General features: G+C 42.3%; 1 protein-coding gene across 1 annotated transcript in view; it reads left to right on the top strand.

The window, feature by feature from the left end:
- The window catches only part of LAMA4 (laminin subunit alpha 4), a 99,334-nt gene that overhangs the window by 28,935 nt on the left and 56,337 nt on the right, over positions 1-14,062 (top strand). Inside the window, exons 3-5 of the mRNA XM_063389831.1 lie at positions 3,052-3,176; positions 7,131-7,211; positions 11,965-12,179. Of these exons, the coding sequence (XP_063245901.1) occupies positions 3,052-3,176; positions 7,131-7,211; positions 11,965-12,179 (421 nt within the window). The remainder of the gene's footprint in view (positions 1-3,051; positions 3,177-7,130; positions 7,212-11,964; positions 12,180-14,062) is intronic.

Below are 14,062 nucleotides of genomic sequence, written 5' to 3'. Positions count from 1 at the left end.
TCCAGCCATTCCATCATCCGACAAGCTGCTGGTGTACTGATGGATGAATGACTACATGCCGTAGACTAAAGGCAGAAGCCTTTAGATGCCAGGCTGCTATTGATAATCCACTCAAAATGATCCACTGAAGCAGAACACTTTATCAAATTACCACACCAGTGTCACCCAGTGCTGAGAATCACCCGTGAGCTGCAGGGAGGGTGTTCTCCCTGCCTTCAGAGATGTCTGGGGCTTAATGCACTCAGCAGTTTAGCTAAAATTGCAAAATAATGGAACATAAAATATAAGGACAACTTCTCTATCACTGTCAAAATATAGCTCTAAATACCCACAGAAGTTCTGTCTGGCTAAATAAGATAAAGTCACTTTACATAATAGCCAACCAGAGGAAAACCACAGATTCAGATAATGGGATATCTGGAATAAGAGAGCACTTTTTCACTTCCCTTTAGTTTAGAAGGTGAAAAACTGCAGATTCAAAGAGCAACATTTGCTGTCTTGCTCTCTTCACTGCAGTTGTATTTGAGCTTTGGAAACCAGTAACAGATTTACTCTGTTAATGCCCATGTGTTGTTTGGAGAGCTGAGGACAAACAAGGTGAAGTGAATTGATCAAACACAGTGTAGGCTACAACCAAACACACCCAAGGCCTCTGCCAATGCCCAGACACAGAGTGGCTCAAGCACTTCAAGTGCTCAGTGCCCACACTCTCCTGTCTCTCTGGTGGTATATTAACACTGTTTTTTATTGGATAATGACACATGCAAAATATTTTTAAAACTGTATTAGCCTTCCGTTAGCCTTCTGGCTCTCACCATGTGCCCTGTGATTAGTGCACTTCTTCCCTTCTTCTCCCCTTCCTCCTATTCAAACTTCCTCCTAGTATTCTCTCATTTTAGAGGCTCTTAATTAACATAACCTTCGGGTTTTCCATACACTAAATATTTTATTCCTAAAAGCAAATATGACTAAGTAAAATCACCTTTAGCTCTAAAACTACTAATGGTTAATATATTTAAAGATCCATGGAAGAAAAATTGACTTTTTTCCTTTTACTCGTCACATTCTACTTGCTGTAGAGTTCTGTGGCCAAATGACAGCCTTGTACAAAAATAATTTCTGGACAATAGGGTCTCTATGACTATAAAGTAGGCAGCAAGCAGGACAAGTCTTCTAGAATCAAAAAGAATCTGAGCCTGTAAATGATGAGTCCTAGTTGGGAATTCCTAATGGAATTCAAATAAGAAATATTGGCTAAAAGAATCAGATGTGTTTTCACAAGCAAAACCAAAAACATCAGTGTTGCCAGGACAAAATTCTGCCACTAAACCAAAGTCACAGTACATGGATACAAAACTAATTTAGGAATGCCTGTGCAAGTGAAGCTTGACTATTTATATTCATTAAATGTCCTCCCTAATCACATTCCTCTCTTCTCATACTCATTTCTTCAAAGAACACACCATGTTTGGAGAAGAAAGTGAGTTTCAAGTCAGCAGGAGCTGCTGCAGGTGAACAGTGGGTTAGCTGAGCTCATCCACCCCACCCCAGCGCTCTTGAAGAAGTTCCAGCCACAGAGACACCAAGGTGCCCCTTGCCCCAGGCTAGGGAGCTCACTCCCAATTGGAGCACTCCTGAAATCCCACACACCGCTTTCCTGTAAGTTCCCAGCTCCTGGGCCAGGTAGCACAAGAGGTCCCATGCAGGGCCAGACTGAATGTCTCTGCAGCCCGTGTGTGATCTCCAGCAGAGGCAGTGAGAGGTCTAGCCTAGGAGAGAATCTAGACTGGCCCGTTTCTCAAGTCTCTGTTTTGTGCTTCACCATAAACCACAACTGCTCTATTAGAGTATGTCACAGGGTACATACCTCCTGAGTCCTTGGAATATCCATTTATAAATCTTTTGCCCATTAATTCTTCTAAGGAATCCCTTTTTGTCCCTGCTAGTACTCTTCCCTCCTGGCAACAAGTAGCAGAAATCTATGTTTTGTGCAGGGTGGTACCTTTCCAAGTCAGTGCCTCTCAGTCCTATATTTGAGATTTTGAGTGAACTCTTGTATTGCATTCAGCTTATTTACAAACTTTTGAATTATACATAACCCAAATACATCCTTCTGCCTCTCTGTCACAGCTGAGCAGGCCTACATTTTCTGTAAGGCACGGTGGATACCGAACAAAACTCATAGCAGCACCAAGGCTTAGGTGATCTGAACAGTGGCTCTTCCCACACTGAAAATTTACTGTTATATCCTACCCTAATTTCCTACCCTGACAGCTTTCAGTTTGCAAAATAAATTTTTTCAAGTAACCTGGCAACTTGGTTGGCTTTTTGTGGGAATCCAGAGAGGTTACATCCTCTGATTCTCCTTCATACTCTTCCTTATTTGCACCATTATTCAGCAGATAGTGAAGCAGGAGTTCCTGAATCAGTCAATGATTATTCATGTATTCAGATGTCTTTTTCTTTATTATAGACATTGCCATCTTCCCAGGGATGGAAATCACATCTTTCAGTCTGCACTTTCCATGATCCATGGTATTAGCTCAGAAGAGGAAAGAACCAAGGAAGCTAGGCCAAACCTACAGCAAATACACACTGATAGAGTAGTTCTCCGCCTGTCTGCCATGGATCTGCTTCCTTGCTGTCTCAAGCTTGGCATAGCTGCTCACATCTGTACTGTGTCCACACAAAGCCCTCTAACAGAAGAGTTCTGATTCAGGGACACTACAAAATTCCTTGCATACTTGCAAGAGTGGAAACTTTTTCTGCATCCTTCCTACTCTTCTAAAGTAGCTTGGTGAGACAGTTCCCAGTGCTCTTTCCCAGTCATCAATTCCCAGAAGCAGTCTTGCTGAAACCTGAGTCTTGGCTCAAGTCTGTTGCCAGTATTTACCAGCAGATACCTTTTTGTTTGTTTGTTTTGAAGCCATTAAGAGGGATTTTTCCCTTCTGGCACATTCAGTTCGAAACTGGGCTGGCAGCTACACCTGAGTAGCTCTGACACTTCTGTTCCAGCACCTGCCATTTACCCTTCACCCTCTGTCTCTGCAGGACTGCCAGAGGAACACAACAGGACCGCACTGCGAGCAGTGTCCGGACGGCTTCATTGGCGACGCGGTCAGCGGAGTGCCCACCTTCTGCCAGCCCTGCCCCTGCCCCCTGCCAGGCCTTGCCAAGTATGTGAAGAGCCTTTGCTCCTCTTTGATCTGGGTTGGCTTTGGCCCTTTCCGAGGTGGGGTCAGCATCTCTTCCTGAATACAGGAGACAAAGGCTGCTGCCCTTGACAAACACAGGGGAAAATAAGAGGACTACCAGCTGCTCATGTTTATAACCACAGGAAACAGCATTTCATTTAGAAGGTGCAAAATATCTTTAAATGCTCATACCAAGAGAGAGGAGAATGAGCAAGTTCAAGTTCACCCTTTTATGTAGAAGAGATTATTCAGTTGCCTGATTGCTTTTAAAAATCTCTTAAAGAACAATTCTCAGGAAAGGTGGCACCAGAGATTTACGTGGCTGAGACAGACAGAAAAAAAAGACAGAAAGTTCAGTCCTTGTCACCTGAAGGGTAAAACCAAACACAAAAAAAGCATGACTTTGCAGTCCCCTGAATCTACAGCAGCTGGATCTGGTTAGCATAGTAACAGTGCTGGAGCACCCTGTGACAGGTACAGTGCCCCTTCAGCTGATGCCCAGCTACTTTTGGGTAGGACTCTGAAGCCTGACAGAAAACCAAGACCAAGTCAAAGAAAAAAAAGAAAATAAAAGAAAATACAAAACTACAAGCCACAACCAGCCTTTAGAAACAATTAGTGGCATGTCAATAATGCAGCTGAAAGAAATTACCAACTTCCTCTTGCTCAGATTCATGTTCTGGGAGAGAAGTATCTATGCAAATCCCACCATAGGGAAATGCTAGTAATTAGTTGACAAGAGGCTGACACTGTTTTTCAGGGAGCTAGGTATTCCTCTTCTGTTGTTTCCCATTCTGCTTTCAGCATGACTTCACAGCAAAGGGAATTTCGTCCTTACTGTGTTTGTTTGCTGTTGCTATAGGATTACTCACACAACCTTTAGGTGGGATGAGCAGCGTTTTGCTCAGCTTCTCAGGGCTCAAACTGGCAAAGGAACAAAATCACTCTGGCCAAATTTCCACAGATCCCTTTTTGGCTTTTGCAGTGAACTGCAGACATGTGAGAAGGGCCATGGGGTGAAGAGCAGCTATTGTTTAAAAACTTCAGCTTTGCCTGGATTACAGGGAAAATCCTTCAGAGACAGTGGAAGAACCTGACTTTGCTCACATGTAAAAAGGCTTAGAGTGAGCCAAGCTTGCAGATGAAGCAGATTGTTTCTTCCAGTTTCAGTAGCAGCTGTAATGCCTGAAAAAATTAGAAATGCAACAGTCAGGAGCAGTGCTTTTTCCTTGGCAAAGTGTTTTTTGTAACCTGTTGGGCACAGAGTAGCCACTTCAGGGTAAGAAGCTGCTCGCTGGGCCACAACCTGGGCTGCACATGCGTGAGGCACTACCACAGGAGCCTCAGGCTCTACCAAGCAAGGTCAGTCAGTCAAGCTCTGGTCTCTGCTCCCTACAGCTCAATTTGACAATTTGACATGCATGACTGGCTCTGCATTCACCCAGAGCCTGCTTCACCCCGCAGCCCACCAGGCTCTGCAGAGGTTCTCCAGCAGGCTCTCCCCAAGAGCCACAGAGCAGGGCTCAGTGCAGTGGGACCAGCAGGGACTAGGGCTGCAGCCTTTCTCTGCCAGTGCTGTGGGAGAGGGAAGCAGAGGCCAAGGAGCATTCCCTGTTTCAGCATGCTCCTTAGCTAGGGACATTATGCCTCTCGTATTCCAAACCACTAAAGAGAAGGAAACCCCAAACACAAAACTCAGGAACATGGGATTGGGAAAGGAGAACAAATGTTGCAAGAAACCTGAATGCAGATGCCTCAATATTAGCAGCAATACATGGCTTGGACTTGATGAATCTCAAGGGTCCCTTCGTCTCAGAATACTCTATGTTCTACAACATTGTATGTCCTTTGAAACCATGTCAGTAAAAATCCACTTCACTTCCTTGGTTTCTCCTCAGAAAAGTCCTGAAGGTAGTAATTAAAGCAACATCCCATCCCAAATTGCTTCTTACCCCTATTTAAATAATGTGCAAAAATTGCCTGTTTAGCTTCTTGCATGAGAGACCTGACCACAGAAATGGTCTTCAGCTGGAACAGGCAAAAAATAATTGCGCAACATTAAGCTTTACTAAAGCTGAACTAAATTCAAAGAAAAAGTGTTCTTTATTAGTTGTTTTTTTCAATTTTCTTTCATTAATCCTACTACATATAAAGAGTAAGGCAAAATAATAACTCTACCAGAAGCAGAGAAGCATTAAATGGCTTAAAAAAAGAACACCCAAAGGATGTTTTTTTGCACTCTGTTTTACTTTGGAAATAGAATACCGAATCTGTAAACTGACAGACTAACCAGATAGATATTTTTTCCAGGAATTCAGCAGATTTTCTGACCAGACTTATCTTCATCCTGGGAACTTTTGGAGTAACTTTTGGACATTACACATGAAGTGTAATGTCATCTCTTTGGAACAAAAAAAAAAAGAGGATGGAGGTTGTTTCACAGTCCAGCAGATGTTACTTCTCTTCAAACTCAAGGGAATTATAAAGCCTTTTTCCCCCCTAAAAGTTCACAAAGAGTATAAAACTTGAGGAAGATTTCAGTCTTACTTCATAACTCAGATCCACAATGTGGTTTTTACAACTACGTGAAGGAATTAGACTTTGTTAAAGAGGAAGCCTGCCAAACTATTATGACTTTCTCAACATGTTCTTGTAAAAGTCGCACAGCAGTTAATTTGTAAATTCTGTGAGAAGAATCTCATTTTATGTTCTCTCTGGTTATATCAAATGTTTTGAAACAGCAGAGATCCAGACAGATTTTTTGTCTCTGGTTGTCCAACCAGTTGAGAAATGCTGGTAGGAGCTGAAATTATGCAGGAATTCTCGTCACCTTTCAGTGCTGTTTTTTCCTGGAACAAGCAGTGCAGGGATCATCCATTTCCCATTGCTTTGAGTCTTTTGTGCTGTGTGAAATGGATGCAACCCAGCCACAGCTGCTCAGCACCATATGACTGAGGAGCTGTGTTTTAGCAACCATGGGCCTGCAGCTAGAAACTGCTGCCATTCACTACTCTGGTTGCATTCTAGAGTTAGCAGAAATTTATTTACACATGTTCCAAACTAACTAGAAACATCTTAGGATTGTATCTCTCTTTTTTTCCTGTAAATTTATTTAAGCCATGTCCATCACCGTGTTTGAAATGCATATAAAATTTGCACTTTGCACATCTGGCTACTGCTGTTTCTTGGGTCTCATATTTACTTAAACATTTGTTAAATCCTGAAAACATAAGAAAACCAGGGAATCCACAATTTAGAACTGCGGCAGCAGAAATTACAGCCCAAGCCATTACTGCAGTCAGCATCACTACTGAGCACGTTGGTCTCAGAAGAGGACACAGATTCTTTCCATCTTACTTGGAAAGATGGTAAAGCAGCCTTAGTTACTGTAAACTGAGTTACTCTGAATGAGGACAGCATTACTGAAGTCAGTTTTCACCACTAGGAACTTCCAGACTGGAATTTGAGAAAAACTGTAGGATTTGCACAGGAAACTGCTGCACCTATTCCAGAATCTCAATTTTTGAACTGCTCACTGCAGTATCTTCCACAAACAGTATTTTAGCCCTTGGGATGATAGACAGGAAGCAATTAGACAGGTTCACATGACATACACATTTATCTTAAGTCCCTTATCTAAAGTGTGTATCAAAACCTGAAGATGTGTCTGATTTACACTGCAAGACAACAACTTTCACACATATACATCCGTATTTATATAGCTCCATACTTCTTTTAGCACTAATTAGTGCTTCCTAAAGTACTTTGAAGTGCAAATAAGAGTATAATATAAATTATGTAGAGAGCTTAACACCCATTCAGCAATGAACAACCAAGAGCCAGAGTTCACATTGACAAATGTCCATACTGTAACAAAGGAACATTCCCAAGTGTCATTGCCTGGTGTTCTAACTATTCATCCTAATGAAATTCCAGCTTTGCAGTCTCCTGTTACAGAAAAAGTGGAAGCGTGCGTTGTGTCTGCAAGGAAAACTATGCCGGACCCAACTGTGAGAGGTAAGAAAGGATGACTTGCTGGTGACTTCTATCAAAAGGTCCAGAATTTTTCCAGGGAATCTTCCTATACTGGGGAAAAATCTTATGCACTTGTTTTCATCCAGGTAGAATTGTGTTTGTTAAATGACCTCATTCAGTTCCTACCAAAAAGCACTAAAATTTGCTGTGAAGTGTCTGCCTAAGACAGACATTTACATATTTTGATCTAGTTCTTGCACTTTGTGTACCTTCATGTGGTGATCTTCCTAAAAGGAATGCAATTTAAAAATACAAAATACAAATGGGAAACAGCAACTGAAATGAAAAATATCCACCACATCGATGCCACTTGCAATTCACTCCTCTAAAATATGTAGCAGGTTTCTACCAAATAACTTTTGCAAAAGCAAAGGAGAATGTCCACTATCAAGTCAAAATTTTAAAGCAGATGCAGCTTTTTTCAGTTACATTTTAAATGCACTTCACAGGCATAATTCAATAAAGTCAAACAAACAGTTATAGGCCAGTGTTGCTTTTCAACTTTCCCTTATGCCCATAAACAATTTCCAGTAAATATTCCCTAAATAACAAAGGACACAAATAAATTGGACAATACAGCAGAAATATAACTTCATGTGCTGTGAGAGACTCTCTCATTTGTTATGAACCCACATGGATGATGTTTCAATGAGTGTCAGGAGCCCGATTATAATTCAGAAATTGCCCTTGAGCAGCCAATAAATTAAAACAGCTCTAACACAAAGACTGAGGGATACAGGATGGCTCAGACAATGGTTTCCTGAACATCTCCTTTTGTTTTCCCTTAAAGCCCCTGAATTATTTAAGTCTTTAGTCAACTGTCAATAATGAGCTAGCCTGGAATTCAAATGATGCTTAATGTAACTGTCAGAGAAGGGAGAAAAGGGATGCTTAAGATGCAAGGACAAATCAAAATGGAAAAGGTAAGATGAACAATGAGTAAACGCTTTTCTCCTCACAGATGATGCAAAAACAGCAGTCTATTACTTCCACATCACTAAGATGATGACAGCAACAGTGAAAGCAGATGGCATAAAAATAAAAAGCCCACCCTTGTTTACAGGCCCACAGCTGTATTCTTTTGTTCTTTCAAAATGTCAGGTTTATACACAAAGGATAATGCAGACAATTAAAAGGTCATTGAGGTTTCTAAATGGTTATTAAAATGTCAACCCAGACTACAAGCAATACAAATCCTATGAAATGGGTAGCAGTAGCATAGAAACAGCAGAAAACAGCATCAGCTTTGTTTTCTAATGGCCACTACCCTGCCTGACACAGTGCATCTGTCTCAAGGAAGGCAAAGCTGTATAGAAAAAGCTACAGAGAGAAATCACCCTGTCCTGGTCACCACATTAAGACCTTGGCTAACTGCTGGGGTAAGGTGCAAGCAGAGACAAACAAGACTTGTCTTCTGGTAGGGTCCTGGTCATACCCCCATTTGTATCAGAAACACTGAAAAGTGTTTCAAAGCCGGATGATGCACTGCTCACCCCTGCCCATTTGCTAAACAGCAAGTCTCTGCTTTGCAAACAATGCTGCTGGGCACTGCCAGAATTCACAGAGGCCCTTGCTGGGAACTGAGAAAACCAGCTTCCCAAACTGAAATTTAGGAATTAATCATTTTTCTCCTGGACTTCAGCAGTAAGGCATTAAGGTGGTAACTGATGACACGCAGGTTTTGTTAATGCACAAACATTAAAAAGAGCAACTGAACAAATTACATTTTACTGTCCAAAGCAAATAGATGAAAAATGTTCTTTTGGCATTGCCAGAGAAAAGGAAGTTAATTTCTTACTCACTGATAATTACAGGAAGCAACTATGGCTGAAAAATGAAACAAAGACAACTTCGCAGTTTTATTATGGGAGAGGAAATATTCTTTTTTAGCAAAAAGGGATCACTTATTGATACAATCTAGGAAAAGACATTTACTGCAGGCCTCTTTGCCTTTTTAGGCCATAAAGTGCAGAGATGGAGCAGCATATTTCCAGTCAGTGACCTCTGCTCTTCTCACATTCTACCCACAATTCAAAAGAGGTTAAATGCCTCAGCACTATGAGATGTACTGAGTGGCACAGGGAAGGGGAGAGTGAAGGTAACACACACTTTCAGCTCTGAAAGTTTCTTTTTCCTTTAAACTGCTGCTCCAGATGAGAAGTTATGGCTAATAAAAGTGAGTCATAAAGTCATACAAGAGTTCGGGTCGGGAGGGACCTTAAAAATCACCTGGTTCCAACCCCCTACCATGGGCGGGGACACCTTCCACTAGATCAGGTTGCTCAGAGCTCCACCCAGCCTGGCCTTGAACACTGCCAGGGATGGGGCATTCACAGCTTCCCTGGGAAACCTGTTCTGGTGCCTCAGGTGGTCATAAAAAGCAGCACTTGTAAAATCTATCTGTGGGGATGCGAGGAAAGGTCCTCTAGATTCCTGGCAAGTGAACTGAACATTTATTTCAGAAAAGAAGAGGGGGGAAATGGCCTTGTCCTGATGAGAGGGCAGGCACTGCAGGGGATAGAACATTGTTGTTGGTAGATGTGGGCAGCAGTGAGCAAAATGCTGGTCTGACCCCTGCCCTAGCCAGTGGCCTCTGTGAACCTGAGGGCTGCATTAGACAGATGATCATTTGGAAAATACCTAACTACAGAAAAAAAATCACCACCTGAAACCTTAGAAAATCATAACAAGACTTCTGGCATGACTGACTAGTAGCTTTACCAAGCACTGCCTGCTCTAACTCCCACAGGAATGGGGAATGATTCAGCCAAATCATAATAACAAATGACGCTCTGCACTCAGTGCTGCATCCACAGCTCTTCAGGGGGTGCACAGAACTCTAGGCCATACTTTAATTCTTTACATCTGGGTCACTCAAATGATAAAATCTGCACCAAATATTCTGGCAGTGCTGCAAAGAGACAGAAAGAGCCTTTTTCATTGACAGTATTTGAGGCAGCCAAGTGGTTTATGTTAAGATGCTTAAAATTTTATTTGTTTCTACTGTGAGGATTCAGGACTGGAACATGAACAAAGTAGTGTTGAGGAATTTACTCTCTTTATAAAAAAAAGAACAAAAACCAAAACCAACAACAACAGAAAATAGAGGAACAGATCAAAACTTGAAGCTTTTATCAGATGTCCCATATTTTCGTGGTTCCAACATGACAGAAACTGAATTTGGCTGTGTTCAGATTTTAGAAGACAACAGGCCTTGGTTTAGGTACCCAGCTAGAATCTGAGAAAATTAATCTTAACTGCCTTAAGTGCTCACCCTCCCTGCTTACCAACAGCAGACAGAAAAAACTGCATCTTAAACAGGACTTTGGATGGGAGACAAGGACAACATGGTGATAAAACAGAATGAACTACAATAAATACTCCTTACCTAAATCATTGCAGCAACTATTCAATCCTCCAATTCCTTCAGCCAGCAATTGTTACACCAGCCAGTTATTCCCCTCCTGGCAGGAATTCTTCATTTCCAGTTTTGGGGTATGAGTCTGTGATCTCTGAGCTCCAGGTTTCTGCACCATGGACCCTCCTGCCACCACGTGGTGACACCAACAGCAGTGGGGGTTACTTCTGTCCTTCCAGATGATCCTTCCAGTTCATCAGACATCACTCCATGCTTCCCCACATGCCAGCTGCCCTAGAGAATCCCTTGCTCAAGGATTCACTCTCATTAGCACTCCCTGCCTATCCCAGTACTAGTTCTTGTTTCAATGGTTGTTTTGCAAAAGCTCTCTTGCAGGATTAAGCACATTCCCTGATATCAGCAAAAACATCTTTAACTGAGACACTTTCTTTCCAAATAACCAAATCTATTACTACCTCTGTGCTTGGGGCCACTGATCATCCAGGAGTGTTACACATTTCCAGTGTGTCTATACTCTGAAAAAACACCGTAATATCAACACGTCTCTCATTTTAACATGCAGAAATTTCTCAACTGAAATGCTTCCCAAAAGTGACAAGACATGATAAGAAATTTGAACCTTTTTCAGGCCTTCACTAGGGTGCCTGGTACCCCCTCCCTCTCTCACTCTGCAAACTCAGAGAGGAATCCTCCCTTCCTGGTAACTGCTCTCAGCCTTTTACCCTCATCCAACAGGATAACATCAAACAGATCTGAAAAATGGAGTCTGGTTCATTGTCTATTCTGTTTTGCAAAAACCAGAAATCACCCCAATTCCTCACCATCAAAGTATTTCTATAAACCTTTCCTGGTCAGTACTTTTTATGTACATTTATAATAGAAATAAGATCTGAACTTCCTCTGAGTTTCAGCATCCTGAAATGCAGTCTCTTACCCCAGTTTCCTATATAACACAATATAGTTTGTGAGAGACAGAGCTGAAAGAGACCAAAACAAACATTGTAGAGCTGCCTTGCTGCCAAAGTAATTCTGTCATAGATTCTAAAACAATAGGGAGCAAATAATTTCACTGCTAAAGACACGCACAAAAAAATAAATTAAGACTGTTAAAAATAATGCAGACTGTTATGCTTGAGATACCAGGGGTGTTCAAGAAGAGGGAAATATATAAGAGTACACATTGAGATTAGAGCACAAAATAGCCTCTGTAGGAGTAAAGCTCCTAATTAGCTCTCTGTTCATTAGAAGGTGCAGATAGTGATCAATGTCTGGTACCATAAACAAGGTCAGAGAAAAAAAGGTGTCGCAGACAGGAATGTTATAGTTCCTCATTGCCGGCGTTGTTCTTCCTTTCAGGTGCGCCCCTGGTTACTATGGGAACCCTTTGCTAATTGGAAGCACTTGTAAAAAATGTGACTGCAACGGCAACTCAGACCCAAATCTGATTTTTGAGGACTGCGATGAAGTGACCGGCCAGTGCCGCAACTGCCTGCACCACACCAGCGGGTTCAAGTGCGAGCGCTGCGCTCCGGGCTACCACGGGGACGCCAGGTTCGCCAAAAACTGCACAGGTAGGGGCTGCAGCCTGGTACTGCAGAGCTGAGCAGCAGGCAGCACTGTCACAGATGACACGAAAAAAAACACACGAGGACACGCTGGTGAGCGAAGCAGGAAAAGGGAAGAGTTTATTTACAAAACTCAATTTTATACATTTCCTATGGGGCCTGTGGATTGGAGAATGGAATTCCACCTCTCAAAACACATTGGTCAAGTCAACTGTCAATCAACTTTATCCTCCCATCTAGAAATATGTAAACAATGAAAGACAGTTAGCAAAACATGGCCATTGTTTATAGTACAATGTGTGATAAAGTAAAATTTCTGACTCCAGTATGAAGAACATTACAGAAGGCTTAGAAAAGTCTTCAAAACCAGGGTGCCACAGCACTGCATGGTCTGTGAGTGAGCTCCCAGAATCAGGGATGCCTCAACCAGTTGTCAGATACCTGTGGCTCTGGGCAGCAGGTGATGGGATAGTTTGGATGCCTATTCAGTTGAATCATCCAGGCACCAGAGAAATATCTCTTTCCATCTCCCATGAGCAAGTCTCAGACTGCAGACTCCAACATCTCCAGTGCCTGGGCAGGCACTGTTGTGTTCTCCTGAATTTTGTTTTAAATAAGGTTCTCTAAAAGTTTTTTGGGCAAAGTCCTCACCTTTGGGCTTGGTCACACCATGATCACTGAGGTTGATGGTACTTAAAGACTTGAAAGTATTTTTATGGGAACAGGACTATCTTTCCTGTCCTGACCCAATACTTACTCACTTTCTGCAATTTTCCACGTTGGTAAAATATTCCGCATTTTCTACTAGTCTGTGTAATCTTTCTGGTTACTGTATTTTCACACAAGAGGGGACTGTACTTTCAGGGTCTGGTAAAGTGCTAGTCAGAGTACCTCAGCAAAACACACCTGCACAGAGGGGTCCCAGATTTTTGTCTCCTCTAATACTGTTCTAATTTACATAGAATTCAATCCAAACAGGACTTTAAGCTCATATGTTTTATCCTTGCTTTGACTCTGGAAGAGAAGTTTACATCCTCTTTCACAGCACTTCAGAACAGCCACTGCCAAAGGCAAAATGCAGGTGCTCAGAGCAAGGACCTTGGGGCTCCCTCCCAAACCCTTTGGCAGGGGTCCCTCAAGGACTAGAACACAAAGGAGGGAGACAGATTATTACTACCTCAGTCTGACTCAAAGGTAAGACAGCTGAAGCACACACTCAACTTGGACCTCAGAAGTGCTCCAGGGCCTCCAGGTACAGAGCTACAGGTCTCAGAGACTCAGAAATGTCTTGATCCTTCTTGCAACTCACTGTGCAGTTGGACTTTGTTGTTTACTTCCTTATTATAAAGTGTTTTGGTACACACAGGATGGATGATGTGAGGATGCTGTGCAATCAAATGCCCTTTGTGCTTCTATCTTCACTTGTAGGGGACCACATATGATGCCATGATGCCACTACTGGTCCTTTCTGGTTTTATATTCCAGTGACAGCTAGGATTTAAGTGTCCATCTCCAGGATGTAACTCACATCTCAAAGTCACATGGTTGAATTCCAATCATGCTGAGCAGGAAGAGATGGTGCTCATGCAGTGATCTCAAAAGCCGAAGCCATGTATCCCAACCAGCTAAAAAGACACCAGCTGTGGGGAACAGCATGCCCCAAAACTCACCTCCTTCCTGGATTTATGTAGCCAAGATGGTCATGAAATTCAGCATGTCTGTGATTTTGAGGTGGCAAAAGAAACTCTTGTTTATAAACTTCACTGCCTAATTCACTTTACCTGAGATGTCTTAACAGCAGTTATCCAGGAAAGAAAGATGGGATCCAGTCTGTGGGTTGTGAACTCTATGAGGCAGGAGGAACACACCCAGCACTTCAACTCTGCAAA

The sequence above is a fragment of the Prinia subflava genome, chromosome 2 (genome assembly GCF_021018805.1).
Source record: "Prinia subflava isolate CZ2003 ecotype Zambia chromosome 2, Cam_Psub_1.2, whole genome shotgun sequence".
In the NCBI taxonomy this organism is placed as follows: domain Eukaryota; kingdom Metazoa; phylum Chordata; class Aves; order Passeriformes; family Cisticolidae; genus Prinia; species Prinia subflava.
This window is presented reverse-complemented; position numbering and strand designations above follow the sequence as displayed.